This window comes from Bufo bufo, chromosome 2 (genome assembly GCF_905171765.1).
Source record: "Bufo bufo chromosome 2, aBufBuf1.1, whole genome shotgun sequence".
In the NCBI taxonomy this organism is placed as follows: Eukaryota; Metazoa; Chordata; class Amphibia; order Anura; family Bufonidae; genus Bufo; species Bufo bufo.
The window spans coordinates 417049346-417064566 of NC_053390.1; the positions used below are offsets into that span (position 1 = coordinate 417049346).

The following is a 15221-nucleotide window of genomic DNA, read 5'->3' on the forward strand; positions in this document are numbered from 1 at the left end:
TCACTTTAACTGTATCGCTGACCTTAGGACGGTAATAAAAATTGAATATTGCAGCAGGGGATGGAAGCCGATGGCTCCCTGTCCTGTCATCCACCCTCACAGGCCACTAGATCTCAAGCTTATGAAGTAGGGTACAGATGGTGCTGCGGCCTGTGGCCTACACAGCGGAACGCAGCACTGAACGCGACTCAAATGAATAAATTTTTAATTTCTGCGGGCACTATAAGGGACATTGCTGTGGGACATTATAGGACACATTAATGAAGGCACTATAGAAGGCATTGTTAGTATTACTGGGGGCACAATAGATGCAATGTCATTATAACTAGGGGCACAATAGGGAGCATATTTTTACACTGGAGGCACTATGGGGACATTATTGTTACTGGAAGCATTCTAGGGGAATTATTACTGTGGGCACTATAGGGGGCATTATTATTAGTGTATACAAAGAGATTTTCCAGCATCTGGCGGGATCGATAGGTCCTAATTAGGAAAATGAAAAAAGATACTGGGCACTCTCTAGAATAAAAGGAACCTCACAATTTATTATCAATAGGACATATAAACATATAGACAATTCATTTAATACCATTAAAACACCATAACATAAAATCCGGATAAATATAATAAAATATGAAATATAAAACTAAATTCCTATTAATCTAAAAAATATTTAGGAATAAGACCGCCTCTGATTATTCGGGGATAAAAAGTCTTTTAAATAAATGTTCCTCCAACTTTGAGTTTGGGTATACTGTAGAAATATTCTTTAGGGTATTGATAGCCCAAATATAACTTCTCCTCCGCAAATGAAATGAAATCTCAGATTTTCAATACAGTGATTTAGTTATGCGGCGTCCCGCTTTACTCACTGTTCAGTTGGAATGCTTTATTCCGCTGCTGTGCCGGTACTTTGAGTTCAGGGATATCACATATGAGTTTCGTTCCCCTCTCTGTCTCGTAGGCGCCGCTCTATCAGTAGAAGAGCCGGCGCTCGATGGTTAATGCAGGCTCCTTTTTTCTGCGCTGGACTTGATTTGTAGATGAGGGTGTGATACTCCTCAGAGAAATCCTTTTGGAGTGCGCATAAGGTCTGCAGTGAGACACAGTAGATCCGGGTATCTATGATACTTTAGCACGGAAAGTCAATGTCCATCACGGGGGATCCTAGCACCAAACGCGTTTCGGGGTCTGTTATCACCCCTTCCTCAGTGGTAATGAGTCCCCCTTCTAAGCTTCTTTATATAGTCTCAGATAATGACACCACTATCATCTGCTGTGTAATTGGACTTGTTTCACAAGACCTGGTGTGGATTTTGGAAACGCCTCATTTTCAACAGTTTCTTTTATTCTCTATACTAAATTTGTATATACTTCTTTTTATCCTTCAGCTATATCCCAATATAGGCAGTACGAAATGTAGAAAAACAAATTAAGTTGGCATTAAGCAAATATCAATTTTTATCACTACATTCAGTGTGATTTGTCGCCATTTCTATAATATCTTATCTGCAACAAAACGCAATCTCTCCCGCGGTATTCATGCGGTTTTCTTCCGACTTATTCATATCACCAAAATTTACTAGCATCCAATAAAATTTAGAATTAAACACTTGCACAAGCATCAATATAAATATACATAAATAAATATATGACTAATTATTTTTATACGGGGGGGGGGCCCGCGGCGGGAGACGGGATCCTTCCCAGTGAAAATAAATTTTCTGGGGGGGTCCGGTCCTCCGCGGCGGGCCTCCATCGACACTTCAGTCCCGTATCCGACACTATTCATGTATACTCTGCTTAGCCACTAAATATACATAAATAAATATATGACTAATTATTTTTATACGGGGGGGGGGGGGGCCCGCGGCGGGAGACGGGATCCTTCCCAGTGAAAATAAATTTTCTGGGGGGGTCCGGTCCTCCGCGGCGGGCCTCCACCGACACTTCAGTCCCGTATCCGACACTATTCATGTATACTCTGCTTAGCCACGAACTCGCCCACACCCTACGTAAAAACTTTGTAGAAATTAAAAAAATTAAAAAGATTTTTTGAAAAAATGTATAAAAATAATTAGTCATATATTTATTTATGTATATTTATATTGATGCTTGTGCAAGTGTTTAATTCTAAATTTTATTGGATGCTAGTAAATTTTGGTGATATGAATAAGTCGGAAGAAAACCGCATGAATACCGCGGGAGAGATTGCGTTTTGTTGCAGATAAGATATTATAGAAATGGCGACAAATCACACTGAATGTAGTGATAAAAATTGATATTTGCTTAATGCCAACTTAATTTGTTTTTCTACATTTCGTACTGCCTATATTGGGATATAGCTGAAGGATAAAAAGAAGTATATACAAATTTAGTATAGAGAATAAAAGAAACTGTTGAAAATGAGGCGTTTCCAAAATCCACACCAGGTCTTGTGAAACAAGTCCAATTACACAGCAGATGATAGTGGTGTCATTATCTGAGACTATATAAAGAAGCTTAGAAGGGGGACTCATTACCACTGAGGAAGGGGTGATAACAGACCCCGAAACGCGTTTGGTGCTAGGATCCCCCCTGATGGACATTGACTTTCCGTGCTAAAGTATCATAGATACCCGGATCTACTGTGTCTCACTGCAGACCTTATGCGCACTCCAAAAGGATTTCTCTGAGGAGTATCACACCCTCATCTACAAATCAAGTCCAACACAGAAAAAAGGAGCCTGCATTAACCATCGAGCGCCGGCTCTTCTACTGATAGAGCGGCGCCTACGAGACAGAGAGGGGAACGAAACTCATATGTGATATCCCTGAACTCAAAGTACCGGCACAGCAGCGGAATAAAGCATTCCAACTGAACAGTGAGTAAAGCGGGACGCCGCATAACTAAATCACTGTATTGAAAATCTGAGATTTCATTTCATTTGCGGAGGAGAAGTTATATTTGGGCTATCAATACCCTAAAGAATATTTCTACAGTATACCCAAACTCAAAGTTGGAGGAACATTTATTTAAAAGACTTTTTATCCCCGAATAATCAGAGGCGGTCTTATTCCTAAATATTTTTTAGATTAATAGGAATTTAGTTTTATATTTCATATTTTATTATATTTATCCGGATTTTATGTTATGGTGTTTTAATGGTATTAAATGAATTGTCTATATGTTTATATGTCCTATTGATAATAAATTGTGAGGTTCCTTTTATTCTAGAGAGTGCCCAGTATCTTTTTTCATTTGCACATTTTATCAAAGGAAGGGTGATTCCTTTTTACTGAGAGCACCTCTACCATAATCTGCTTTGAATCCAGTGCGTCACCTCTCTTTATCTGTTTTACAGGTCCTAATTAGGGATGAGCGAATCGACTTCAGATGAAACATCCGAAGTCGATACGCATAAAAAACGTTGTTCCAATATTGTATGGAGCAGGAGCTCCGTACATTATCAGAATGTATTGGCTCCGATGAGCCGAAGTTATTGCTTTGCGCAATAACTTCATAAATTAATTTGTACTGTAAAAAAACATTTCCCGAACTCTGGTTCAGTTCCAAGGTACCAAATGGTCTTTTACAGTACAAATTAATTGATGAAGTTATTACCCGAAGTCTCGCGAGACTTCGCGAAGCAATAACTTGGATTGGAACAAAGTTTTATGCGAATCGACTTTGGATGTTTCATCGAAGTCGATTCGCTCATCCCTAGTCCTAATAGGCATGTGAGGAAGGCACTCTCCACACATACTCTTTATTTAATTTCTATTCTATTGCCTAACATTTAAAATTATCATTCAGATTATATTTCGGCTTTATAATACACATAGATCCCGGTTCCATATAGGATGGGGTTGCGAGATGCCATATTACCCATTGAATATTCATATACTACATTGTCCTATGTATGTACATTAGCAATATTTGTTGAAGTGGCACCCTACTTAAGCAGGTTGGTATAATGATACCACGAAACCTTTTTGCACACAGATGTAAACCAGTGATATACATTATAATTTAAGAGCCAGTACAGCTATTAGCCTGTGTAATGTTACTGTTAATGAAGCACACTGCTGCCAATTTAATATTATGGTCTTTCAACAGTGTCTTTTCACTTAGGCTTAAGCTAGGCAGATGGTTTCTGTTTATTCAGTAAGCCAGGTGGAGGATGCTGGAAAATATATAACCCTCCCTATGCTTCACATAACCATCATCATTGTATTTTGAGTGGAATGAAAATCTCATAATACTAGACACTGTCTAATTTACAATCTAATCATTTGGTAGTCATATCAAAGATCTAGTCAATACTGTCCCATTCCTAAAGTATACCTATCCTTCAGAGGTGCAGTGTGGGTTGCCAGCACCTTGGGAAGGCCAAGTACTACACCCCCTAACCTGTGGATATGCCCCTTTTAGAGGGTAAAATTTATTGGTTGAACCATCTCTAGTGTATTTTTTCTACATCGTATAGCCTTGTAAAATTAGACATTGCCTCAAAAGCAGCATGATTAAAAAATTTATATATATATATATATATATATATATATATATCATTTTTTTTTTTTTTTTTTCAGTTTACAAAAACTCCAAAAGGGTTAAATGCTTTTCCCAGTAGGTTTCCAGAACTACTCAGACCCCCAACTCAGATGTTAACTATCCTGGCCAGAACCACATTGTTCATCACACTGACAAAGACTACCAAATTATCGAGAGCTATACAATTCGGAAGTGGCTTTTTTTCTTTTTTTTTCACACAACTCAACTTGCGCTCTTGTTTCCCAAGTGCTTGCCCAACAGCTTCTGTAGACTCCTGCCACTCTCAACAAAGAGAAGGAAGACTCTTTATTTAACGCAGCATGTCTGTCTTGCTTCTCCTTCACAGAGATACAAAGCTGAAGTTTTCCATGAACATGTCAATCGATACTGCCAAGCAAGACTTGTGAAAAAGCCTGTATGACTTGGCTAGTCGTTCAGACACATTGGTAAATACAGAGTGCCCGTGCCAAGCGGACCATTATTACACAAATTGGTGAATAGCTAGTTACAGGAAATATAACGTATATTATTCATGTATTTTAATCTCTGTCAATAAAGAAGTTTCCATGCACTTTCATAGAAAACAAGTAGTGCTTTTTTCAAGACCCAACTTGTAGAGAGTGTAAAAGAAAAGCTGAAATTCTACTTAGAGATTTCATGTTGATTCAACACTCTTTTGATGTAGATATATGAAACCACACATTGGATTAAATGCACAGTATTTTAAAAGAAGCACTCCCACAAAAATGTTTATCCTCTAGCGTGTTAGAAAGGAACGTGATGTAAATTGAGGTGAAGGTAATCCCCTTATGTGTAGCTGTAGTTGTCAGTTATAACCTCCTTTCTGATCCTCAGTTGTATCATCTGACCTCCACCAGACTCTCCAACGGACACAGTGTCTTATGTGTGGACAGGAAGTCCGTTTCTCTATTCACCCTTACAGGAGCTTTGAGGTCAGTCTCATATGAATGAATAGAGAAACTGACTGCCTGTCCACACATAACATGCTGAGTCAGTCAGAGTCAGAGTGTCGGTCACATGACACATCTGCGGAACAGAAGGGAGGTTATAACTCACAACTATGTCCACTGAAAGAGGATTACCTTTACTACAATTTAACTCATGTACCTTTCTAACAGGTCAGAGAACAACATTTTTATGGGAGTACTTCTTAGAACTAAAAACACAAAACCGAAATACATTAATTACAAAACAGAGTTACATTAAGGTAATTTAGGCTTCCCTTTGCTGGAAGAAAAAAACAAAAACATAAAACGCAGTTTTTTTGGTGCCTATTTTTGCTAAAAAAAAGTGCAGACCAACAGTTAATTGGAGCCTGCTGCAGCTCGTATGGCCATGTGGTATTCTACCGCAGATTGGCCACTTTGCAATCATGTCACGACAGTGCCATGTGGTTGTACGCTTCTTGTAGTTGATATATTGAAGCATAAAATGACAGCATTATATGAAAAGTAGGGGGGGGGGGAACAATATTTCATTGGGCAACAAGTATATAATAAAGAAAGAAAGAAAGTGATCATGCTACACACCTAGGGTTGTTTTGCTCATGGGCCAAGGACCTCAGCCAGGCTTCCTCCCCTGGTGTCTCCTGGAACAGGAAAATGGAGGATTTTACCAATGCTTGCCTGGAATTCTCAAAGTATAACTTGGATTATCTAATGCACAACAATTAACAGTGCGGTCCTAATTATTTAATTGAAGCCCGCTGCGGCTTGTGCGACCGCACCTTGTGGCCATACTCGAACAAGGATCAAAGTTTTAAACACCTTCCAAAAGCTTCCTGCCTATCAGGATAGGCAGAGATAATTTCTCAAAATCTAGATGTGCCAAATTGTGCTACATTTTTGCTCAATTCATGCCAAAATTTGTACCAAAATTTGTGACTCTTTGAGCTTCTCGCCACTTTTCCAAAGTGGTGAGAAAAGGGTGTGGGGCTTAGCGGGAGGATCCTATTGTGGCCTGATGAATTTACAATAACTTGCACCAGAAACTAGCGCAAGTTGTAGACTAAGGCCTCTTTCACACGGGCGTTGCGGGAAAAGGTGCGGGTGCGTTGCGGGAACACGCACGATTTTTCCGCGCGAGTGCAAAACATTGTAATGCGTTTTGCACTCGCGTAAGAAAAAACGCGCATGTTTGGTACCCAAACCCGAACTTCTTCACAGAAGTTCGGGCGTGGGATCGGTGTTCTGTAGATTGTATTATTTTCCCTTATAACATGGTTATAAGGGAAAATAATAATGATCGGGTCTCCATCCCGATCGTCTCCTAGCAACCGTGCGTGGAAATCGCACCGCATCCGCACTTGCTTGCAGATGTTTGTGATTTTCACGCAACCCCATTCACTTCTATGGGGCCTGCGTTGCTTGAAAAACGCAGAATATAGAGCATGCTGCGATTTTCACGCAACGCATAAGTGATGCGTGAAAATCACCGCTCATGTGAACAGCCCCATAGAAATGAATGGGTCAGGATTCAGTGCGGGTGCAATGCGTTCAACTCACGCATTGCATCCGCGCGGAATACTCGCCCGTGTGAAAGGGGCCTAAGGCTTCAGAGGCTGGCAAACATTTGAGTTTCTGGGGTGCCTGAAATGTGTCTAATTGATTAAGACTGTATCTTAGACCAGCGCACAGGGGATCAAGGCTGGCGTATGGGAACGCCAGTCTTGATAAATTGCTCCCCATTTTTAATACATAAATAATGCTTTGTCGTACTCAGGTCCTTCTTGGTCAAAAATAGTACATAATGACATCAATGTGACTAAATTACCACCACATGACCAGCTGTCAATATGAATGAAGCAAACCCATGCTGGGCTTCAATTGGCCACCACAGTCACTTGACATGGACATCACATACCGATACATGACAATAATTATTTTTGTTTGTGGATTTCTAAGAGAAATGTCAGAATAAAAAGTTTGTGAGCACTAATCTACATCAGATTAAAGGAAAAAGTAAGAATGCATTGCTGTAAACAATGAGACAGTTAGGGCCAATTATATTTGTACTGATTCAACAAGAAGCCCTTACAACTAAGCTTTCTAGCTACAGCATAGGCTACTTTCACACTGGCGTTTTGGCTTTCCATTTGTGAGATCCGTTCAGGGCTCCAAAACGGATCAGTTTTGCCCTAATGCATTCTGAATGGAAAAGGATCTGGTCAGAATGCCTCAGTTTGCCTCCGATCAGTCTCCATTCGGCTCTGGAGGCGGACACCAAAACACTGCCTGCAGCGTTTTGCTGTCTGCCTGACAAAGCGGAGCCAAACGGATCCGTCCTGGCACACAATGTAAGTCAATGGGGACGGATCCGTTTTATACTGACCCAATAGAAAACGGATCCCTCCCCCATTGACTTTCAATGGTGTTCAAGACGGATCCGTCATGGCTATAGAAGACATAATACAACCGGATCTGTTCATGACGGATGCATTCAGTAGTATTATTGTAACGGAAGCGTTTTTGCAGATCCATGACTGATCCACAAAGAACGCTATTGTAAAAGTAGCATACGCAATTCAAAAACTAGCATTTGAAATTACATATATGGATACTGGAGCTGTATTGGTAAGCTTAGGAGATTTTTACAGCCTAAAAGGGTATCTGTCAACAGATTTGTAGCTATGAAACTGGCTGACCTGTTGCATGTGCACTTGGCAGCTGAAGGCATCTGTGTTGGTCCCAGGTTCATATGGCCTGCATTGCTGAGAAAAATGAGGTTTTAATATATGCAAATTACGCTCTAGGAGCAATGGGGGGGGGGGGGGGGGTGCCGTTACACCTATAAGCTCTGCTCTCACTGCAACTGCCATGCCTTCTGCACTTTGGTTAACAGGGCCAGGCAGTGAAAATGTCATTACACCTGGCTGTGTCAATCAAAGTGGAAAGGGAGCAGCAGTTGCAGAGAGACCAGAGCCTATAGGTGTAAGGGCAACGCCTCCATTTCTCCCAGAAACTCATTTGCATATATTAAAATATTATTTTTCTCAGCAATGCAGGAACGTCTGAACATGGGACCAACGCAGATGCCTTCAGCTGCCAAGTGCACATGCAACAGGTTAACCAGTTTCACAGGCATAAATCTGCTGATGGATACCCTTTAAGTACATCGTTGCTTTGTTCAAGCAATAAAAAAACAAAAAAAAAAAAAAAAAAAAACTGTCCACAACAATGACATTTTGACAGGGTGCAACTTTTTGATACAGATGCTCTCCTAATTAAGGCATCCTACACCAGCTTGTTGTGGTGCAGATGTAGATCAGTATCTCCTGGAGTCTTCTCATCAAGACAATCCCTTTTTCAAATGAAAACAGCTAGGTGAAAAGCAGTCTATAGAGGGTTTGGTTACTGAAAACCCTACTGAAGAGCTGAAACCCCTGGCTACTTGAACAGGGGAAACCTAGTCCTATATGCCAGCCATTTGGATGAATGGCCAACCATTTAATACACTGCTCAAAAAAAAATAAAGGGAACACTTAAACAACACAATGTAACTCCAAGTCAATCACACTTCTGTGAAATCAAACTGTCCACTTAGGAAGCAACACTGAGTGACAATCAATTTCACATGCTGTTGTGCAAATGGGATAGACAACAGGTGGAAATTATAGGCAATTAGCAAGACACCCCCAATAAAGGAGTGGTTCTGCAGGTGGTAACCACAGACCACTTCTCAGTTCCTATGCTTCCTGGCTGATGTTTTGGTCACTTTTGAATGCTGGCGGTGCTTTCACTCTAGTGGTAGCATGAGACGGAGTCTACAACCCACACAAGTGGCTCAGGTAGTGCAGCTTATCCAGGATGGCACATCAATGCGAGCTGTGGCAAGAAGGTTTGCTGTGTCTGTCAGCGTAGTGTCTAGAGCATGGAGGCGCTACCAGGAGACAGGCCAGTACATCAGGAGACGTGGAGGAGGCCGTAGGAGGGCAACAACCCAGCAGCAGGACCGCTACCTCCGCCTTTGTGCAAGGAGGAACAGGAGGAGCACTGCCAGAGCCCTGCAAAATGACCTCCATCAGGCCACAAATGTGCATGTGTCTGCTCAAACGGTCAGAAACAGACTCCATGAGGGTGATATGAGGGTCCGACGTCCACAGGTGGGGGTTGTGCTTACAGCCCAACACCGTGCAGGACGTTTGGCATTTGCCAGAAAACACCAAGATTGGCAAATTCGCCACTGGCGCCTTGTGCTCTTCACAGATGAAAGCAGGTTCACACTGAGCACATGTGACAGACGTGACAGAGTCTAGAGACGCCGTGGAGAACGTTCTGCTGCCTGCAACATCCTCCAGCATGACCGGTTTGGCATTGGGTCAGTAATGGTGTGGGGTGGCATTTCTTTGGAGGGCCGCACAGCCCTCCATGTGCTCGCCAGAGGTAGCCTGACTGCCATTAGGTACCGCGATGAGATCCTTAGACCCCTTGTGAGACCATATGCTGGTGCGGTTGGCCCTGGGTTCCTCCTAATGCAAGACAATGCTAGACCTCATGTGGCTGGAGTGTGTCAGCAGTTCCTGCAAGACGAAGGCATTGATGCTATGGACTGGCCCGCCCGTTCCCCAGACCTGAATCCAATTGAGCACATCTGGGACATCATGTCTCGCTCTATCCACCAACGTCACGTTGCACCACAGACTGTCCAGGAGTTGGCAGATGCTTTAGTCCAGGTCTGGGAGGAAATCCCTCAGGAGACCGTCCGCCACCTCATCAGGAGCATGCACAGGCGTTGTAGGGAGGTCATACAGGCACGTGGAGGCCACACACACTACTGAGCCTCATTTTGACTTGTTTTAAGGACATTATATCAAAGTTGGATAAGCCTGTAGTGTGTTTTTCCACTTTAATTGTGAGGGTGACCCCAAATCCAGACCTCCATGGGTTAAAAAATTTGATTTCCATTTTTTTTTTGTGTGCGATTTTGTTGTCAGCACATTCAACTATGTAAAGAACAAAGTATTTCAGAAGAATATTTAATTAATTCAGATCTAGGATGTGTTATTATTGTGTTCCCTTTATTTTTTTGAGCAGTAAACATAGCCAGGCCCAGAATGAGAACCACTCTTTCTCAGCAGCTTTTCACTCTGTCTAACATAGTTGGGTCTCAAGTCTAATAGGGCATATGAAAAGAGTTGATCGTAAAAGGAGTAGTCCCATTACAGCACTAGTGACTACTTGACCTCCACTGAGGAACCAAGTAAGGCTACTTTCACACCTGCGTTAGGTGCGGATCCGTCTGGTATCTGCAAGACGGATCCGCACCTATAATGCAAACGCTTAGATCCGTTCAGAACGGATCCGATTGCATTACCATGAACAAAAAAAAAAATTTTTTTTTTTTTTTGTTCATGATAATGCAAACGGATCCGTTTTGACTTTACATTGAAAGTCAATGGGGGACGGATCCGTTTGAAAATTGAGCCATATTGTGTCAACTTCAAACGGATCCGTCCCCATTGACTTACATTGTAAGTCTGGACGGATCCGTTTGCCCCGCACGGCCAGGCGGACACCCGAACGCAGCAAGCTGCGTTCAGGTGTCCGCCTGCTGAGTGGAGCGGAGGACAAACGGAGCCAGACTGATGCATTCTGAGCGGATCCGCATCCACTCAGAATGCATTAGGGCTGGACGGATCCGTTCGGGGCCGCTTGTGAGAGCCTTTAAACGGAACTCACAAGCGGAGCCCCGAACGCTAGTGTGAAAGTAGCCTAACATCACTGTCCTGAACAGCTGTAGTAAACTTCACTCATAGTCACTCTATTTCCAGGTTTCTTGCATGTTTCTATATACGCTTTCCATTATTGCTTGCATACTTCTCAGCTTGGCTAAAGTTTAGCTAATAAATTCTTAAGAACTCATTTATCTCATAGATTGGCCTTAGTAAGACTTCAGGCCAAGATCAGCTCCTAGATTACTACTCTACTGTGTTACTCATTACTGTAATCCCTATAGAAGACAGTGTTTTAGCTACAGATATTAAATGTTGACACAAAAATTTAGGACTATAATTCTTCCTGCATAATTTCACATGTGCAGGACAATGTCCAAGTGGGCATTATGCCCACTGACAAGGTCCCAGATGAAGGCAATTTATCCTTAAAAGGTAACCTAAATGCTATACAGATCACAAGTAAGGACCAGTATAGTTGTGAATTAGTGGGTTCCCAAATATTGCAGTTCATTTATAACTCAAAATGCTAGCTTCCACATACAATATACTATGCAGTCTTTTCATTTTATATAAAGGCCGCAAATGGCTAGGATGCATCAAAATAGTATAAAAATACATTCTAGCCATGCTGGTAAATTACCCTCTTTAGTCTAAATTTTTCCTGTCCACATTTGTGTGTCAGTTCCTCAAGCCTCTTCTCTGTAAACATTGCCTTGGCTCACATCCTAGCTTTGAAAAATCCAATTAGGTAATAACCTCATTACACCAAATATTAAGCTAGGTTTTCAACGTTTTTTTCCTCCCTGAATGCTGTCATATGTTCTCCGCTAATGCCTGAAAAATATGTTTCAAAATAATTAAGGCTGCAGTGCAAGTCAATTTAAATCCCAATATTTCAGATCTTTCAATATGTTCAATCAGCATCTGGCAGTATTTTGTCTATACTCAGATTTAGAGCAGCCTTAGGCCTCTTTTACACGGGCGTCATGTTTTTTGCCCGGATAAGATGCGGGTGTGTTGCGGGAAAATGCGCGATTTTTCCGCGCAAGTGCAAAACATTGTAATGCGTTTTGCACACGCGTGAGAAAAATCGGCATGTTTGGTACCCAAACCCGAACCTCTTCACAGAAGTTCGGGTTTGGGTTAGGGCTCTTTCACACCTGCGTTCTTTTCTTCCGGCATAGAGTTCCGTCGTCGGGGCTCTATGCCGGAAGAATCCTGATCAGGATTATCCCAATGCATTCTGAATGGAGTGAAATCCGTTCAGGATGCATCAGGATGTCTTCAGTTCCGGAACGGAACGTTTTTTGGCCGGAGAAAATACCGCAGCATGCTGCGCTTTTTGCTGCGGCCAAAAATCCTGAACACTTGCCGCAAGGCCGGATCCGGAATTAATGCCCATTGAAAGGCATTGATCCGGATCCGGCCTTAAGCTAAACGTCGTTTCGGCGCATTGCCGCATCCGACGTTTAGCTTTTTCTGAATGGTTACCATGGCTGCCGGGACGCTAAAGTCCTGGCAGCCATGGTAAAGTGTAGCGGGGAGCGGGGGAGCAGTATACTTACCGTCCGTGCGGCTCCCCGGGCGCTCCAGAGTGACGTCAGGGCGCCCCAAGCGCATGGATCACATGATCGCATGGATCACGTCATCCATGCGCATGGGGCGCTCTGACGTCACTCTGGAGCGCCCGGGGAGCCGCACGGACGGTAAGTACACTGCTCCCCCGCTCCCCGCTCCTACTATGGCAACCAGGACTTTAATAGCGTCCTGGGTGCCATAGTAACACTGAAAGCATTTTGAAGACGGTTCCGTCTTCAAATGCTTTCAGTACACTTGCGTTTTTCCGGATCCGGCGTGTAATTCCGGCAAGTGGAGTGCACGCCGGATCCGGACAACGCAAGTGTGAAAGAGGCCTTAGGTGTTCTGTAGATAGTATTATTTTCCCTTATAACATGGTTATAAGGGAAAATAATAGCATTCTTAATATAGAATGCATAGTACAATAGGGCTGGAGGGGTTAAAAAAAAATATATAATAATTTAACTCACCTTAATCCACTTGATCGCGCAGCCCGGCTTCTCTTCTGTCTTCTTCTTTGCTGTGCACAGGAATAGGACCTTTGATGACGTCACTGTGCTAATCACATGGTCCAATCACCATGGTGAGGGACCATGTGATTGGATCATGTGATGTGACGTCACCACAGGTCCTTAGCCGGCAGCTCAACATTACAGAAGAAGACAGAGATCCGCAACTACGCGATCAAGTGGACTCGGTGAGTTTATTTTTTTACATTTTTAACCCCTCCATCACTATTGTACTATGCATTCTGTATTCAGAATGCTATTATTTTCCCTTATAACCATATTATAAGGGAAAATAATACAGATCGGGTCCCCAGCCCGATCGTTACCTAGCAACCATGCGTGAAAATCGCACTGCATCCGCACTTGCTTGCGGATACTTGCGATTTTCACGCGGCCCCATTCACTTCTACTTCAACACCAAATATAGAGCATGCTGCGATTTTCACGCAACGCACAAGTGATGCGTGAAAATCACAGCTCATGTGCACAGCCCCATAGAAATGAATGGGTCAGGATTCAGTGCGGGTGCAATGCGTTCACTCACGCATTGCACCCACGCGGAATACTCGCCCGTGTGAAAGGGGCCTTAGGCTAGTGCCACACAGGTTTTTTTCTGACGTTTGAGGGGTTTTGTTGTTTTTTAACACTTTCTTAACCACCTCAGCCCCCATAGCTTAAACACCCTGAAAGACCAGGCCACTTTTTACACTTCTGACCTACACTACTTTCACCGTTTATTGCTCGGTCATGCAACTTACCACCCAAATGAATTTTACCTCCTTTTCTTCTCACTAATAGAGCTTTCATTTGGTGGTATTTCATTGCTGCTGACATTTTTACTTTTTTTTGTTATTAATCGAAATTTAACGATTTTTTTGCAAAAAAAATGACATTTTTCACTTTCAGTTATAAAATTTTGCAAAAAAAACGAGATCCATATATAAATTTTGCTCTAAATTTATTGTTCTACATGTCTTTGATAAAAAAAAAATGTTTGGGTAAAAAAAAAAAAATGGTTTGCGTAAAAGTTATAGCGTTTACAAACTATGGTACAAAAATGTGAATTTCCGCTTTTTGAAGCAGCTCTGACTTTCTGAGCACCTGTCATGTTTCCTGAGGTTCTACAATGGCCAGACAGTACAAACACCCCACAAATGACCCCATTTCGGAAAGTAGACACCCTAAGGTATTCGCTGATGGGCATAGTGAGTTCATAGAACTTTTTATTTTTTGTCACAAGTTAGCGGAAAATTATGATTTTTTTTTTTCTTACAAAGTCTCATATTCCACTAACTTGTGACAAAAAATAAAAACTTCCATGAACTCACTATGCCCCTCACGGAATACCTTGTGGTGTCTTCTTTCCAAAATGGGGTCACTTGTGGGGTAGTTATACTGCCCTGGCATTCTAGGGGCCCAAATGTGTGGTAAGGAGTTTGAAATCAAATTCTGTAAAAAATGACCGGTGAAATCCGAAAGGTGCTCTTTGGAATGTGGGCCCCTTTGCCCACCTAGGCTGCAAAAAAGTGTCACACATGTGGTATCTCCGTATTCAGGAGAAGTTGGGGAATGTGTTTTGGGGTGTCATTTTACATATACCCATGCTGGGTGAGATAAATATCTTGGTCAAATGCCAACTTTGTATAAAAAAAATGGGAAAAGTTGTCTTTTGCCAAGATATTTCTCTCACCCAGCATGGGTATATGTAAAATGACACCCCAAAACACATTCCCCAACTTCTCCTGAATACGGAGATACCACATGTGTGACACTTTTTTGCAGCCTAGGTGGGCAAAAGGGCCCATATTCCAAAGAGCACCTTTCGGATTTCACTGGTCATTTTTTACAGAATTTGATTTCAAACTCCTTACCACACATTTGGGCCCCTAGAATGCCAGGGCAG

The 15221-nt window shown here is 42.3% G+C and overlaps 1 protein-coding gene across 5 annotated transcripts in view; it reads right to left on the reverse strand.

Annotated features, from left to right (window-relative positions):
• PTBP3 (polypyrimidine tract binding protein 3) overlaps positions 1–15221 on the reverse strand; it is a 184501-nt gene that overhangs the window by 75841 nt on the left and 93439 nt on the right. For 3 of the 5 annotated variants that reach the window (XM_040417314.1, XM_040417310.1, XM_040417313.1), the window contains exon 2: positions 6088–6146. The exons of the other annotated variants lie outside the window; for them this stretch is intronic. In XM_040417314.1, coding sequence (XP_040273248.1) covers positions 6088–6106 — 19 coding nt within the window. In that variant the 5' untranslated portion in view covers positions 6107–6146. The remainder of the gene's footprint in view (positions 1–6087; positions 6147–15221) is intronic. 5 annotated transcript variants of the gene reach the window in all.